This window comes from Bos indicus x Bos taurus, chromosome 20 (genome assembly GCF_003369695.1).
Source record: "Bos indicus x Bos taurus breed Angus x Brahman F1 hybrid chromosome 20, Bos_hybrid_MaternalHap_v2.0, whole genome shotgun sequence".
NCBI classification, from domain to species: Eukaryota; Metazoa; Chordata; class Mammalia; order Artiodactyla; family Bovidae; genus Bos; species Bos indicus x Bos taurus.
This window is the reverse complement of record NC_040095.1, coordinates 18,356,040-18,373,012: the sequence shown is the minus strand read 5'-3', so window position 1 is coordinate 18,373,012 and position 16,973 is coordinate 18,356,040. Positions and strand designations below refer to the sequence as shown.

Here is a 16,973-nt window from a genome sequence, read left to right as displayed (position 1 = left end):
GGGAGACCCAGCTTCGATCCCAGGGTCAGGAAGATCCCATGGAGAAGGAAATGGCAACCCACTCCAGTACTCGTGCCTAGAAAATCCCATGGACGGAGGAGCCTGGTAGACTATAGTTCATGGGGTCGCAAAGAGTCGGACACGACTGAGCAACTTCACTTTCACTTTCAGTGTCCAGCACAGGGCTCTAAACATAGCAAGGGTACAACAAGTGTGTGAAATGATTTGATTAAATGAATATGCAGATTAAAACACCATCTTTCCATGCAAACATACGTAGTTAAGATTCCAAAATGAAAAACATACACACATAGACATGCAATACCACGAATTTATTATTATAATACACACACTGAAAATCAGACCCAAACTTTGACAATTTCCACAGAGTTTTCCACAGTCTTTAAAGTAGTTAACAGAAATAAGGGATAATTGAAGAAATGCAACTTCATAATCTTATAATTTATGTAACAATGCAGTCTTCTCAATTAAGACTGTAAAAAGGCAATGTCCCACAGATATTTAAAATTTTATATTTGTATTTATTTATAATGTAGCTATAGGTTCTAAAGAATTCAGCTTTGTATCAGAAGCCAGGTTTTGTAGCTGGCCTTTTTATTTGTCAGGTAAGCAAAGCACACCCAAAGGCAAGGAAGTCTTGAAAAGCAGGATGGAAGTCCAACAGAAACTTTCTGTGACCCACAGAGCCATTTAAGAAAACAATACCCACCCAGTCCTGCATCCAGTGGCACTCTGATCTGCTGATGTTCATTCACATGGAGGTTGCCTCTGCCAGCTGTGATTTCTTTTCATGTAACATTCTAGCTCTCTACTCCTATTCATACAGTGTACAGTGTGATTCCATCACATGTGGCTATTAGTTCATAGGCACCTCAATCATTTTAAAGGCTACAGGAAGATGAGGGGAGGTTGTGCAGTACAAGGCAGAAAGTATGCAAAGATACCAAGTGAGTGAAAGTCGTTTAGTCGTGTTCGACTCTTTGCAACCCCATGGATTGTAGCCCACCAGGCTCTTCTCATAGGATTCTCCAGGCAAGAATATTGGAGTGGGTTGCCATTCCCTTCTCCAGGGGATCTTCCCAAACCAGGGATCGAACCCAGCTCTCCTGTTTTATCTTCGTTTAGTTTTGCTTCCTTTGGGTCTTTACCCGACTGGGGTCTTTGGGAACTGTGCGTGTGTGTAACAGCATCTACCATACCTCTTCACTTTAGCTTAGGCTGGATTTGAAGAGCCAAAACAGGAAAACACTTAAGGAGACCCTAAGACTCTCACAGAGAAATAAATTAGAGCTGCTGTTTCTTCTACCTTTGCTTTCCTGTTATTATTTATTTATTTTTAAATGTAATCTCTCCTTTTACCAACCTTCATCATTTCATACTGCAAGAAAGTGAAATCACTACAGGCAAATAAACTTACGAACCTGCTGAATGTGAAGAGAAAAGGCCATGGTATAAATGAATGGATTAGGAGGGAGACACTTAACTCTATGGATGTATAGTTGGTAGAAACTCAGTCTTTGTTGTTCAATAAGTATCATTATGTGTTACACAATGACTGGGTACCGATTGCTTCCACTGACACAAGCATAAGCAACCTTTTAAAATCAAGTATAACAAGTAAAAGAGCGATATGGAAAAATTCAGAAATGCCCAACTATTGCTATTTCTTGGGTGAAACTCTACTGATCAGTAGTTGGGTTCCCCAACAAAATGTGAAAACAAGAGAATTTTAGAAAGCAGCAATTTTAAAGAAATGAAAGCTATACAAAATGCATTGCAGTTCTTCATTATATAGCTCATAAATATGTAAAAAGAAAAATTCTAGGCTGTTAATTAATTCATAATTCTGGAAAACATTTTTCCATGTAGTGAATCTATAACAATAACTGTTACACAGTCTCTCTCCCTCGCTCTCTTTATGAGAGACCCCTATCACCAAGTCTTCCCTGGATAGTCTCTGTGCCACCATTTGCTTCCAGTTGCTTCACAAGCCACTCTTCACCCACCCCTGGAAAACTATGTATAAAATCATTTAATGTGTGCTAATGATATGAGCACTTACACATCTAACCAATATATATTTAACCAAAATAATCCTTTAAACCATGATCATATGAGAAAGTGACATTACATCAATACTACAGACAACTATGTATTTTTTCCCTGGCCAAATTCACCGCTTCCCAGAAATATGCAAAGTTCAGTGCAAAAGAGTAACAGTAAAGTGTTCATTAAGCCATCAGAACAAATCACCTTGTTTTCAAAATATTAACTCCACCTTAGTATCAAGTACATCAATGTACTAACCTAAAGGATTGTTACCTTTAAACAGTTTACCAAGCAAAAGTGTTGGGAGGAAGTCTTACAAGCAAAACTGGTGCCGGCTATTTAAGAGATTCATTAAAAATGACTTAGTGATTTTAAATGATAACTTATCAAAACCACGTTAGCTCTTTAGAATGGGAAGTTAAGTTTAGAGTAAATACAGTGTCTTCTGAATATAGTCAACAAGCAACAAAGCCAGAGCCCATAGTTAAAGGTTTTCAGACCCTGCAGAAGGAATCTTCTGTACTGCATGGATCTCTTCCCATGCTCAAAATATCAAATGATATTTTTCATGTATACTGGGTTTCTTTGAAGATTACTGTACTGTTTCACATCCTTCTTTCAATCTAAAAAATGTGCTAAATAAGATCTTTAGGTTTAAAAGCAGCTGAAAAACTGGCTGCTTTAGGCTCTAATTATCAGAAGACTGTTCTCTGGGAGCTTTGGGCTCTCAAATACCAGCAACCCCAATAACTTATCATAAAAATACAAGCTTTTGGTTTTGAAAAATATACAAAATGCACTGCACATGGAAATATCTCTTGATTGTCAAGGAAGACAAGATATCAATCTTTTTCATAGACTTATGTTGTACTTGAACTTTAGTGATCTTTGTTTTTGCAGATTCCATGTTTCACAGTTTTGGGTAGCCTCTGACCTTTGGTGTAAGCACGGTACCAAAAATGGAGAAAGAGCAGCAGGAAGATGCAGCCATAACTCATAATGATGTACTGAAAGACTGGAAACTGGTACTTGCAATCCTCCATGAAAAAGAACTGGCTGATGTGGATGGTGATAAGAACGAACTGGATCTAACAGATAGAAGAATGGAAAGTACTGTTAAGCTCCCAAGAGTCACAATGGAGCAATTATTTAACACATTCTTTGCTTATATTTAAACACTCTCCAACCGCATCTAGGCCACTGTTGAACAGGGAATTTTATCTTTCAATCTAGCCTCCAAGGGAGTGAGAGTAGGTGGAACAATGTCAAAATGCAGATGGGAATTTGGAACATTGTTCAGTGGTGCCAAAGCACACGACTCCAGGGAGTGCTATGAAAATTCCCTGGAGCTGTACAGCTGCAGTCCATGGGGTCGTAAAGAGTCCGACACAACTGAGCACGCACACGTGCAGAACGGCGCAGCGGCGCTTTAACACTCAGAGACCCGTCAGTCTCAACTTGAGGTCTTGTCTGAAGAAATACACTCAGGGCCACTACCTTATGGCCTAATTTTTCTATGACAGCTTGATTTCAAACATTCCATCCTGTTGTTAACCTGGCTATTTCAGTTGAGGATGGGGTGGGGCGGGGAATAAAAACATTCTAATTAGAGACCCATTCATTTACTTTATTGGAACCACAGCATCACTGAGTCTTCATATTTGCCAGCAGTCCTCCACTGTCGTAGACAAAAATATATCCTATCTGCCAGCTATAGCAGAGAATTTTCAAGCAGTAAGAGAGCATCATATGACCAAGGGCTCTGTGTCCCAGAACGTTCTGCACAGTCTTAAAAGAACATATTACATGTTTTGGGCTAATGTCCAGATTTTTTGGATATCTTTTTTCTCATGACTAAAAGGTAACACATGTTCTGTAGAAATTTTGGAAAACTAAAAATCTACACATATAAAAAAAAAAAATCTACACATAAAAATAAATAATGATTACCCACAATCTATTCTAACCATAGTTATGATTTTTATATCATTCTTGTTATTATCATCATCAACTCTCCTTGCACTATCTCAAGGAACTTTTAAGACATTTCTGTGCTGTAGCTACAATTATTCCTCTCATTTTGCAGATGAGAAAATGAAACTTTAGAAAGTCAAAGTAGCATCCTCAGCATTCTATGCAGGTGTGTTTGTGTAAATATTATCAACACATTTGAAAAAATAATAAACAGCATGTATCTTCCCTATATAAGTATTTTTCCATATTATTAAAAAGTTTTTACAACACTTAAGAGTATGTTAAGTGATAAAAAACGCCTAAGACAAATTCTATATGCAGTATAGATGTTCTAATTTCTCTACAATAAACATATATTACTTTCCATTTGCATAAAATGCTTAAAAAGAAAGGACTTGTGAATAATTTTCAGAACTTTGTAATATTTCCAAGCAGGACTTAAAATAATTTCCTTCCGTTTGGTTATTTAGGGTGCTGTCACTTTTGTCAACATGTATTTTACAGCGCCACTCTACACCTTTAATTCCCACAATACTTTACTAACTGGAGGAAAGATAAACTTGTAAATGTTAGGACTAGGCAGGCAGGCACACAGGAAGGCTCATGAAAGTTACATTCCCTCAAGGTCATTTAGACCTAGCATATGGAATTTCTAACTTCTAATTTAATATTATATCTAATGAGGTTCACATAACTTTGAGATTATTTTGATCATAAATAAATTTATTTTATATAAATCCATGTTGTGTATGTGTTAGTTGCTCAGCTGTGTCCAACTCTTTGCAACCCTGTGAACTGTAATCTGCCAGGATCCTCTGTCCATGGAATTCTCCAGGCAAGAATACTGCAGTGGGCTACCATTTCCTCCTCATATAAATGCATAAAATAATATAAAGATGGTATAAAAACACACATGCTAGTTTAATTGTCTGAGCCTCTTGGCTACCAAATATACTTTGTTTTCAATAAAGTTCCTGACAAAAGTTCACGGAAGATATAAAGAATGATGGTATGCCATGCATGTGTGTGTGCTCAGTCATGTCTGACTCTGCGATCCCATGGACTGTAGCCTGCCGGGCTCCTCTGTCCATGGGATTTCCCAGGCAAGAATACTGGAGTGGGTTGCCACTTCCTACTCCAGGGGATCTTCCCTACTCAGGGATGGAACCCGTGTCTCTTGAATCTTCTGCATTGGCAGGTGGATTCCTTACCACTGTGCCACCCGGGATGCCTTAGAGGCCAGGCAATTTATATTCCTATCTTGTGTAAACTTTGCCCTTTCGTTAATATCCTAATTCATAAAGAAGTCAAGTGACTCCCAGTTTAGTTTCATATCTGCTTTTAAAGAAAATTAACTACTCACAAGTTGTAATGACGTCAAATACTTTTTCCACCACAGATACTTCTGGTAGTCTGGTCCCAGTGCACACAGTCCATAGTAGGAATACATGACTACATGTACAGCTGTATTTAAAAAGGCATGGAATGTTCCCAAACCACCTGGAAAAAAAATATCATAAAATAGGGGCACTGTTCCTTAAGATGAGATATATTTTGGTCTGAACTTTTAGTATATTTCTTTAATTTTAGTGGGAAGAAAAATAAATATGAAATATCATTATTATTAAACATCTATAAAATTAGAGGGAGCTGGATACTACATTCATTTTGTAAAATATAAAATAAAATCCTGGAAAATAAATTAGCACGACTTTATTTATTCTATCTTAACACTAAGATTTTCCTGTGATTTGGACCTACCTTAACAAACTAAGTGGAATTACCTTTTAAATATAATATATTGCTAAATAATAGTAATCAAATTCATTTTTAGTAAGAATTAACATATAAAGCCACAAAGTACACTAATCTTAAGTGTATAACTTGATGATTTTTTAAAATATGTTACCACCACCAAATTCAAGATATAAGACATTTCTAATGCCACATAAAGTTCCCATGTGCCCCTTCTAATGAATATACTCCTTCCAATGTAACTTTTATTCTGACTTCCATCATCAACTGTTAGTTTTGCCCATTACAAACTTCATATAAATAGAATTAATTGTTAATTAATTTAGAATTAATTACTTTTGTTAATTAAGTAGTTAATTTAGAATTAATACAGGATGTATTCTTTGTGGCTATCTTCTTTTAATCAACATACTGTTTTTAAGATGCATCCACATAAATTGTCCTTTTATTGCTGTGTAGTATTACCTGATATGAATTCATCACAACGTATTTATCCACCCTCCAATCAAAAGATGTTTGAGTTGTTTCCAATTTGAGTTATTACAGATTAAGCCACTAAGAATCTATATATACATTTCTTACATATTATTGTGTAAAATCAAATTAACTTTTTTTCACTCTTAATAGTTTTCAATACTTTTAGTGCCACAAAATTTTGGCAGTAGAACCACTGGCTTTCATAAGTAAGCTATGTTAAGTTTGTTTTAATCAATCACTGTTTTTCCAAAATAAACATTTATTAATTGTTAAACCATTTTGATGCTGTTTCCATTTGACTATTATTAATTGTGCCTTCCTATCTTGGTTTCCTCTTCTAATCCTACCACATTTCCCACTGATCACCTTCGATTTAGGATAGAAGCTGCTGCTGCTGCTGCTAAGTCGCTTCAGTCGTGTCTGACTCTGTGCGACCCCATAGGCAGCACCCCTCCAGGCTCCCCCATCCCTGGGATTCTCCAGGCAAGAACACTGGAGTGGGTTGCCATTTCCTTCTCCAGTGCATAAAAGTGAAAAGTGAAAGAGAGGTTGCTCAGTCATGTCTGACTCTGAGCGATCCCATGGACTGCAGCAGACTAGGCTCCTTCGTCCATGGGATTTTCCAGGCAAGTTAGGATAGAAGACCCTGAAGTAAATATAAGCCAAGATTCTTTCAATTGTCTTTAACTGAATCAGTGAAATGAAGTGAAAGTCGCTCAGTCATGTCTGACTCTTCGCGACCCCATGGACTATACAGTCCATGGAATTCTCTAGCCCAGAACACTGGAGTGGGTAGCCTTTCCCTTCTCTAGGGGATCTTCCCAACCCTGGGATCAAACCGAGGTCTCTCACATTGCAAGCAGATTCTCTACCAGCTGAGCCACCAGGGAAGCCCTAACTGAATCAGTAGTACAGTGGAAAGGGGAAACAAAGTGATTAGTAGATGGTGGGGAAGGAAACAAAACTCTTCCCCAGTGTCTCCTTCCTAAGATGAACAATTTAGAAGAACCTTCATTCTTTACATACAGCCTGATTCAGCTTAGTAATGTTGACTTGGAATTTAAATTTTTCTAAAAATATTCTATTTTACTTACTCTAATATTCTTTGATTTCAGAAATAAAACAAAATCTCACAAATTTGCCTAATTACATTAGACAAAGGACTGAATTCATGAACACTGTGATTTATAGAAAGTTTAAAGCAAAACTGAAATGTATTACTTTGACTACAATCTTCTAAGGACAAATGTCATAAAAACTGCTTCATAGCAGAAATAATTACTTTAAAAAAAATCATCCATAATTGCAACAATGCTAGATACTTCTAAATGTTACCATTGCCAAAGTACTCCTTAAAATAACCTGTTTTAAATAATATTTAAAACTGCTTAAAAGTAAGTAGTTTTAAAATAAATATTTTAAAATTTCATATTTAAATATGAAAAGTCTTTTTCATGCTATACTATATTTCATAAACTTTCCTCTCCTGAATAGAATAAATCAAATTTCAGCTAATCCTTTCATTATCACAAATTTCAAGTAAGAAGAAACTGAACTAATGAAACTTATTAACAAACTTCCAGCTTCTATTATTTACATTTGGATTAGTCTTTTTCCCAAAAGAAACATAAATAAATAAATTAGTGTGGTGTAAAAACACCTTTTCTAGGGTAATTTAAAAATAGAAGAGTTTATGAGTTAAGCTACTTAAATGGGGACAAGCCAGCTGCCTTTCAAATCCATTGTCTCACAATTACAGATACACAGGAAATCTATTTCATGCTTGATAATGAATCAGACCAGATTCTATTTTCCATTCAGAAACTTTCACCATTTGAATGTCCTAAAATGAGGCTCCTATGGACAGGAATTTAGCATGGCCATAGTGTAGCTAAGAGTGTTTATAGTTAGGGTTACTGATTAAAATAAGCTATCAAATCAAATTAGCTTGCTTATTTTCTCTAGTAGTGATTGTTTTCTGGTGAGTTACTTTCATGTTTGTTCACATAGCAATCACATTTTAATTAGTAATACTTCTCATATCTCCTTTGGAAGACTTTTCTTATAAAGTACTTTGTAAGCTTGCTTTCTTCTTTACAATAGTTCTGCAAAAAATGAATTATAATTAGTACCATCACATTTTACTTCTTTGGTTTGGAAAAAATATAAAGGAACCACCTGGGTAATTATCACAATTCTCCGTATCTCTGAAAGGGAGTATATACATAATTAATATAAAAACCTGCCACAGAAATATTTTCATCACATTCAAAAGAAAAACTGGATTGCTATTATCCCAGGGAGGAGTACAATAGGCAAACAGGAAATTAAATACTAGATAGAGATCAGCTGTGCTCTGGTTTTTGAAAGGACAGATAAAGCTGGACAGTTTTATTCTAGGAATGAAAGCCAACACCACACCACATTTCTGGAAACACCCTTGTTCTTGTTGCTGTATTTGTCAGTGAACAGATATTAGGTATGCTGTTCAAGTGTTTGCTAGTCCACTATAGAATCAACAGATATTCAAACAAGAAAATTTAGAAAATACAGTGATGGATAAGGAAGGAAAGGGAGACCCCTTGTGTCAGTATCTCTTAATTACTGTATTTGGGGGTACTGTCTTCCTATTTATTTTTAATTTATACTTATTCTTCAGTGTTGGAATAGAATAATCTGGTCTTTTGAAAGATATCTGAATAAATAAGTTCTGTGATCGCAGCCATGAAATTAAAAGATGCTTACTCCTTGGAAGGAAAGTTATGACCAACCTAGATAGCATATTAAAAAGCAGAGATATTACTTTGCCAACAAAGGTTCATCTAGTCAAGGCTATGATTTTTCCAGTGGTCATGTTTGGATGTGAGAGTTGGACTGTGAAGAAAGCTGAGCGCTGAAGAATTGATGCTTTGGAACTGTGGTGCTGGAGAAGACTCTTGCGAGTCCCTTGGACTGCAAGGAGATCCAACCAGTCCATCCTAAAGGAGACCAGTCCTGGGTGTTCATTGGAAGGACTGATGCTGAGGCTGAAACTCCAGTACTTTGGCCACCTCATGCAAAGAGTTGACTCATTGGAAAAGACCCTGATGCTGGGAGGGATTGGGGGCAGGAGGAGAAGGGGACGACAGAGGATGAAATGGCTAGATGGCATCACCAGTTTGGGTAAACTCTGGGAGTTGGTGATGGACAGGGAGGCCTGGCGTGCTGCAATTCATGGGATCGCAAAGAGTCGGACACGACTGAGCAACTGAACTGAACTGAACGGAACTGAAGAGTGTGAAAACACCTTGTCTAGCATACTTTAAAAATAGAATAGTAAGAATAGCCATCTATTTCTGATAAATTTAGGAGCCAAGCTGCTTAACAGGAGTTGGAGCTACATGTTTCTCAAAATCATTTGCATTTCACAATTATAAACACAAGACATCACAACCATTCGATTACTGGATGTTTAGGTATTTTCTAATTTCCGCCAAAAGAAATAGTGTCAAGAAATATCACTGTAAAAAGAACTGAGAGGCGCAATATACGTGCAAGAGAAAACAAAAGCATGGAAAGCAAAGTAAAATAATGGAGATTAAATAATGTAACTACATTCGATTTGTGAAATGGACTCAGATGAGACCTACTTGTTATAATGTGGGTTAAATTTTTAAATTCATATATATACATTATAAGAAAAACAACTACATTTCCTTTAAAAAAAAGTCTTCAACAGATAAATGCCAATTTTTGGCAAGGAGCTACTTTACATACTGGAAAATCTGAAGCCCTTGGGTCAAAGTAGGGCCAGCCCTTCCAGCTCCCCTAGGTTCTGGCATCCTATTCTAGCCACTGGCTTATCTATGTCCCTTCATGCTCTGAGACATGCAGATTTCCACCCCCGACCCTCCTCCCCATGTCTAGAGAGTCTAAAACTCAAACAAGAGTTCCTCAATTGTAGTTTCTCTTTCCTTTAGTCTTAAAAGTCAGAGTGCCCAATAGAGGTAAGCTGTCCATAGAAATGTTAAAGCTTTGCCTAGAATGGCCTGCAAGCCTACAGGAAGACTTCTTAAATTGAAGAAACTAGAACAAATAAATCCCCCAGACAACTTTTGCTAATAAGACTATAACCTTGAGGATATCACTTATTGAAAACTTTATGATAGGTAAAAGTACTTACCTTCCTGTTCTCTCATATTCTAGATGTTCAGAAGCCTAAAATAAAAATCAACTAAAGAATCTGTTCGCCAAGCTTTTGAGTTAAACTATTTTTGACCTTAAAAAACAATCAAAGCATCCTTTAATATGGTAGGATGTTTAGGGAAGGTGGGACAATTGTAATCTGACACATCTTTAAAGAGTTGTTGGTGTATCAGCTTTTGGAAATTTGAAAGCAAAGAAGACATGGAACTTGAGATAAGCATTCTAACTTCCTGGAAACATATAAGCAATAGTTATCTAACTATATTTCTATAAAATGAAGGATTTTACCATTTTATCATTTATTACTTATTTTAAAATATGTATAGAATTATATAGGAAACGAATAAAATCCAAGCAAAACAACTAAAGGATGAGTAGAAGACTATACCCAAAGGTCATACATATTAAAGAGTATTGGGGAGTGGGGGAAGATCTAGTTATGAGTCCTGTGTTTATGTTTCAGATAATTAATGAAAGTCAGAAGTTTGATCAAAGTGATTCTTTGATGTTTTAGGATTCTTTTAAATCACACTTAAAGATAGAATTTATGCTTAGAGCATACAGAAATGTAACCAATTATAGCACATAATCCCAACTCTCCCTTGGCTACCTGCAGCAAATTTGACTCCAAACCACCAGGTCCATGGCATGATGGTATGATGGAAGACATGCAGGAAAGTCACTTGACTATTTTTCTTACGCAGAATAAAAAAGATCTGAAATAATTTAAAGAAAATCAAGTTCATATAAAATCATCCAATAATTTTCTAATGTTACAAAAATATCGGCCAAGTGCAAACTATTACTATTCCATATTGTAATGTGCTTTGAAAGAGTTGCCTTATAGAATCTACAGAAGCAGCTGATTCTCTAAGAGGCAACTCAAAAGATAATTAGTACAAGAGAACTTAGGTGTGATGCCTAGTCACGGAAGAATCAATAAAAAGGTGAAAAGATACTGAATGCCGTGTTTAAAAATCAAAGATATAAAGTGAAGGATATGACCAAAAATTATTGAAAAAATGTTACTGGTTCAAATTAAAAAAAACAACACCACCACCACCCATGCAGACTTTGAAATATATGGAAAAGCAGACTTTGAAGTCCTAGGACTGAAATTCTATACTGCTCCCTAACATATTCTACCAATTTAGATAAAGGATCAAGCAAATTGAAAGAAGACTTGCAGCAAATCAGAAGTTAGCAAATTATTATTAAAGAAAGATGAAGAGGGAAACACTTGAAGAATTAATTAGGGAAGTAAGGTGGAAACGAAAGCAAAGCAGCTTAGGAAAAGTGAGAAGGGTGTTAAAGCCCTCATCCAGATTGAACGTATCTAGTCAGAAACTCTATAATTTCTATAATAAACAAAGAGGTAGAATAAGAAAGCTGGGGGCAGGGGGACGGGACTTTTTTCTTCTCAAAAACATATTCAACAGCAGAATTAAATGTTCAAAAATATTCAAAATGTAGAAAACCAGAGCTAAGTTAGACTTCTAAGTACAGGACTAAACAGACTGGCAGAAACAAAAGTATCCGTAAGAGTATTTGAGAAATGTGGTTCAGGGAAGGACACAGAGAAGCACCAGTTTCCTATGGAAGCTGAAACTGAGAACACGCAAAGCAGGAACAATGATGTCAAAGCACATTTGCTTATGCATGTAGAGGAAGGCAACGCAGTGCAACAGAAAAAGCCATACACGAGCAATCTGGGGTCCTACTCCCAGACCGTGGCGGCATTTCTCTGGGTAAGCCTTAAAACTTTCTGGCTTCCACTTCTTTTCAGATTAAGTCCTCTGGGCTAGATCAATGGTTCTCAACTCTGTCTGCATATTACTAGGTCCAAGAAGGTTTGTCTTTTGTTTTTAAATAACCATGCCTGGTCTGTAACTCCAGACCATCTTGACACCAAATCTCTAGGGTGGGGCCCAGCTTTTTGTTTTCTAAGGCAATTAGGTCTACAGTGCCATAGGGTTGAGAACCAATGGACGACAGTGGGGGTTCTTAAAGTGTGGACCCTGGACCAACAGCAATAACTTCACTTGAGAACTTGATAGAAATGCAAACTCTTAAGCTCCATTTAAGACCCACTGAGTCAGAAATTCTGAGGGTGGGGTTGAAGCATGTGTGTTTTTAATGAGTTCTCTGGGTGATTGCGTGCGTGCGTGCGTACATGCGCAGTTGTGCCCGACTCTTTGCTACCCCATGGATTGTAGCCCACCAGGCTTCTTCGTCTGTGGAATTTACCAGGCAAGAATACTGGAGTGGGTTGCCATTTCCTCCTCCAGAGGATTTTCCCCACGCAGGGATCAAAACCCACATCTCTGATCTCCTGCATTGGCAGGTGAATTCTTTACCACTAGGACTACCTGGGAAGCCCAGCCAGGTGATTCTAATGCATGCTAAAATTTGAGAACCCCTGGATTCTATGCTTACTAAGTTCTGCTTTCTATCAATAATTCAGGGCTTCCCTGGTGGCTCGACAGTAAAGAATCTGCCTGCAGTGGGGGAAACAGGATTTGATTCCTGGGTGGGGAAGATCCCCTGGAGAAGGGAATGGTAACCCACTCCAGTATTCCTGCCTGGAGAATTCCATGAACAGAGGAGCCTGCTGAACTACAGTCCGTGGGGTCACAAAGAGTCGGACACAACTGAGCGACTAACACACACATCAATAATTCTAATATTATGTGTAGCCAGCTGAGAAGGTAAAGCATGTTTAGATTTGCTACTAGAGATGTAGTGGAATATATTCTGAAGAAAACACACTTGGCAGTCTTAGGCCAGAATGGATTACAGATAAATAAGGTCCACATGCCACAAAGATACAATAATAGCCAGCTTTCTGTTGTTTCTGGAAACAAAGGTACAAGGTTTTCTCCTCTCATCATGGATCCTAATCCATGGCACTTGCTTTTCGCAGGAGCCACTCAGAGTTGATCCTCAGGAAGGGAGAAGACCCAATAAGACAGACTTCAGAAAGGCAGCTGGATATAGTTTTGATATTACCAAAATTACTGATATCCCAGAGATAACAACATTCTAGTGTGACTTTATGAATTTTGAAGCATGTGTCCTGTTAAAGGAGTGTGGATGACACACTGCTTTGATATAAAGAATCAGAGGTAACATATTCTCTGTTCTTTGCTTCCTGAACTTACTTCACAGAACAACCGTCATCCATCTAGATAAAGATGCTCAGTTTTGTAGTATATGTGACAGTTACATTCTTATCTTAACCAGATGGTAGATACACAAAAAAATCTTTTGGCATTTGCAAAAGACTGAAAAATAAGTTAATGCTATCTATTCTCTAAAATGATAATAAAAAATAATAGATAATAGGAGTCTGCCTGAGGAAGAGAGATAACCAAAGTTATCAGACAACCGAACCCTCACAGTTTATCACTTTCATTGAAACATCAAACATTTACCAAATGTGGTGATGATATACTCACAGTATCTAATAGCTCAATAAATTTGGAGAAGTAATAAAGCCAGCAGGTGCGTACCATCTGCAGAAACACACATAGAAAGGAATTCATTATTTTTTTTAACATGGGAAAGAACTTTATATTTTCTAATTTTGGCAAAATTTACATTACATAAAATTTACCATCTCAACCATTTTAAAGTGTATAGTTTGGTGGCATTAAGTACCTTCACGTTCTTGTACAACTATCCATAAAGCTCTTCCTTTCATAGGACTGACTCTGTACCCATGAAACAGTAAGTCCCCACCTGGGAATCCAGCCACCGACAACTACCATTTTACTTCCTGTTTCTGAATTTGACTACTCTGTGTTCCTCATAAAACAGAATCGTACAATATTTCTTGTCCCTTTGTGCCTAGATTATTTCACTCAGCATAATGTCCTCAAGGCTCAATCACATTGTATCAGGTGTCAGAATTTCCTTCCTGTTAAGGCTGAAAAATATTCCATTGTATCTATATATCAGTTTATCCATCCATTCATCTGTTGATGGACATGTGTGTTGACTTCCGTCTTTTGGCTAATGTGAAGAATGCTGTGAAAGCTGGTGTACAAATATCTTTTTTAAAAATTGGAGTATAATTGCTTCACAATGTTGTGTTAGTTTCTGCTGTACAATGAAGTCAGTCAGCTATGTGTATATGTGTATCTTTTCTCTCTTGGACCTCCCTCTCACCACACCCTCATCCCAGCCATCTGAGGCTTCACAGAGTACCGAGCTGAGCTCCCTGCCCTACACAACTTCCCACTAGTTATCTATTTCACATAGGTATGTGTGTCATTTGAATCCTCGCTTTCAATTCATCTAGGTATACACCCAGAAGTGGAATTGTTGAATCATATGGTAATTCCATTTTTGAGGAACCAGGTACAAATTTACTTTTAAATCCAAGAAATTCAAAAAGAAAAGCACCAATTTGCATTTTACAGAAAACCCCACACCTGAATTTTTTTTCTTGTAATTTTTAGCTTTTTTCACTCAACACATATGTGATAATTGAGTCATTTACTCCTTCTGATTTCACATTCAGTATTTAAAAATAGAGTCCACAAAGTTTTAACACTGATTTAGAGTTTTTTCTGAAAAGAAACTTACCCTCAGTGCTGTAGGCGACTGTGAATAGTCAACAATATCACATCGAAACGAATAGCCTGTACCCCAGCCAGACATTATAAACTGTAAGAGAGCACATGCATATCACAGAAGAAAAGTACTTGCTCAACAGCTACAACAAAGGTAGTTTTGGCCACGTCTCCTCATTACATTTTCAGCTAACTCAGCAGTCAGTGCAGAGGGAAAGGTGGACTAGAACAATCACAAACCAGGAACTCACTTCATATCAAAGCATCAAGAGTTTTAAAAGTTGTAAAGTCACACTTATATAAACTGTGTGCTAATTAAAATGACTATTTCTTGGAATGATTATTCTAATAAACTGGAGAACAAAATACCAGGAATGTTTTGTTTAAACAGCAAACACTGGTAAGTATTTGACTTTATTTATGTACATCTCTGTGCCTGTGCATGTTTGTGTATTCTCAAAGGGGTGACTGAGTCTGAAATCAGCCTTTTTTGATCATTTCAAATCTTTGCAATTAGTCAACAAATAAATGAGCAAACCAACCTTCTTAGTGTACTCATCCAATGTCTATAACAACTAGATTTTTCTTGTTTCAGTTAGTGGATGTAATAGGAAGTGATAGTCCATGGCTTTTAAATCCAGACAGACCAAACACAAGACTCACATATTAGTTTTGCTTTGAATTCACATAACAAGTAAGGGACAAAAATATTAACAAGAGAATACAGTCTGGCAAGCCTTAATTCCAACACACCCACGAAGTGACTTTAGGCCAGTGGTGAGAAGAAAAGGCCTATTGTTAAGTCTGGACCACAATTCAAAGATTACATTGATATTCTTTTGGTCTAGTGGTAGGAAGTTCTCCTTTTAAAACAGCATCTGAAAATGAAAAGCTAAGGGCTCTAATTTTAAATTAATATCTATATTAAATGGTTGGCTTAAGTTAGGGCTCTGACAATATGACCAGTTTCTTCTCTGGCATCCTGTTCTCACAAAAGCCAGCATCTTCCCTAAGAAAGATGTCTTCCTTCCCAGCATAAGGATTATACCATTTTCTATTCCATTACATTTTAAGTCTGTACTTTTAATTATTATTAAAGCTGAAATGACAACTTTACAGTAAGTTAACTTTTTTGGCAAAAGTTTAGGAGGCATAATCAGAATAACATTTTAATGGTGAAAAGAAATGAAGGAGAAAGAAAAACCACTTAGACCATAGTATTTAAAAACACTATCCTTTTTTGATAACTAGCTCCTAGCTTGACTTGTAATATCAACACCATCAACTTGGTAAATTATGAAATCTTAAAAATTAAGATTCAGAAAAGCATAAAAACATATTTCATGGATGAGAAAAATATCTTACAAAGACAAGTCAATAAATTTTCTCAAAGGAAGGAACAAAGGAAAGTACAGAAATAGTTAAATCTGTTTTACAAAGTCCTGATCTGTCAGTGAGAGTCTTCATACTCTCGTACTCAGACTCACTTCTGACTGATTGAGGTAACAGGCTAACTCCTTTCATTTAGATGAGGTTGACTGATTCCCTACTCCAAATAAGCACTGCGATGAATAGGAGAAGCTCTGTGATGTGACCATCTGTGGGGCCTTTGCTGGTCTCTCTTTATTACTCAACTTTTGCCAAGTAACTAGCACATTCGAGCCATCACTATAAAATGAGGCACGTGGGTTCCTTTAGTCTGATGTACTTCCTTTCACCTTGTGCACATTTGCCCTAACATCCTTAGTGGAGGATGTAGACCAAATGCAATTGTGCTCCACCCAATCAACCATGTGTGAATGTGTCCTGGAACTGACACACTGCTCAGCTGTCAAAAACCTTTGATTAAACAGAAAGCAGAACTCAATGCTTTCCTGATATTAAATTTAAGAACATTCCAAAAGTCTGCAGAGCTTTTGACATATATGTCTATAT

General features: G+C 36.8%; 1 protein-coding gene across 1 annotated transcript in view; it reads right to left on the bottom strand.

The window, feature by feature from the left end:
* Window positions 1-313: 313 nt before the first annotated feature.
* Window positions 314-16,973, bottom strand: part of ELOVL7 (ELOVL fatty acid elongase 7) — a 76,881-nt gene continuing 60,221 nt past the window's right edge. Inside the window, exons 4-8 of the mRNA XM_027520113.1 lie at window positions 15,052-15,132; window positions 13,920-13,976; window positions 11,072-11,177; window positions 5,408-5,544; window positions 314-3,158 (exon numbers count right to left, since the gene is read on the bottom strand). Coding sequence (XP_027375914.1) covers window positions 2,949-3,158; window positions 5,408-5,544; window positions 11,072-11,177; window positions 13,920-13,976; window positions 15,052-15,132 — 591 coding nt within the window. The 3' untranslated portion in view covers window positions 314-2,948. The remainder of the gene's footprint in view (window positions 3,159-5,407; window positions 5,545-11,071; window positions 11,178-13,919; window positions 13,977-15,051; window positions 15,133-16,973) is intronic.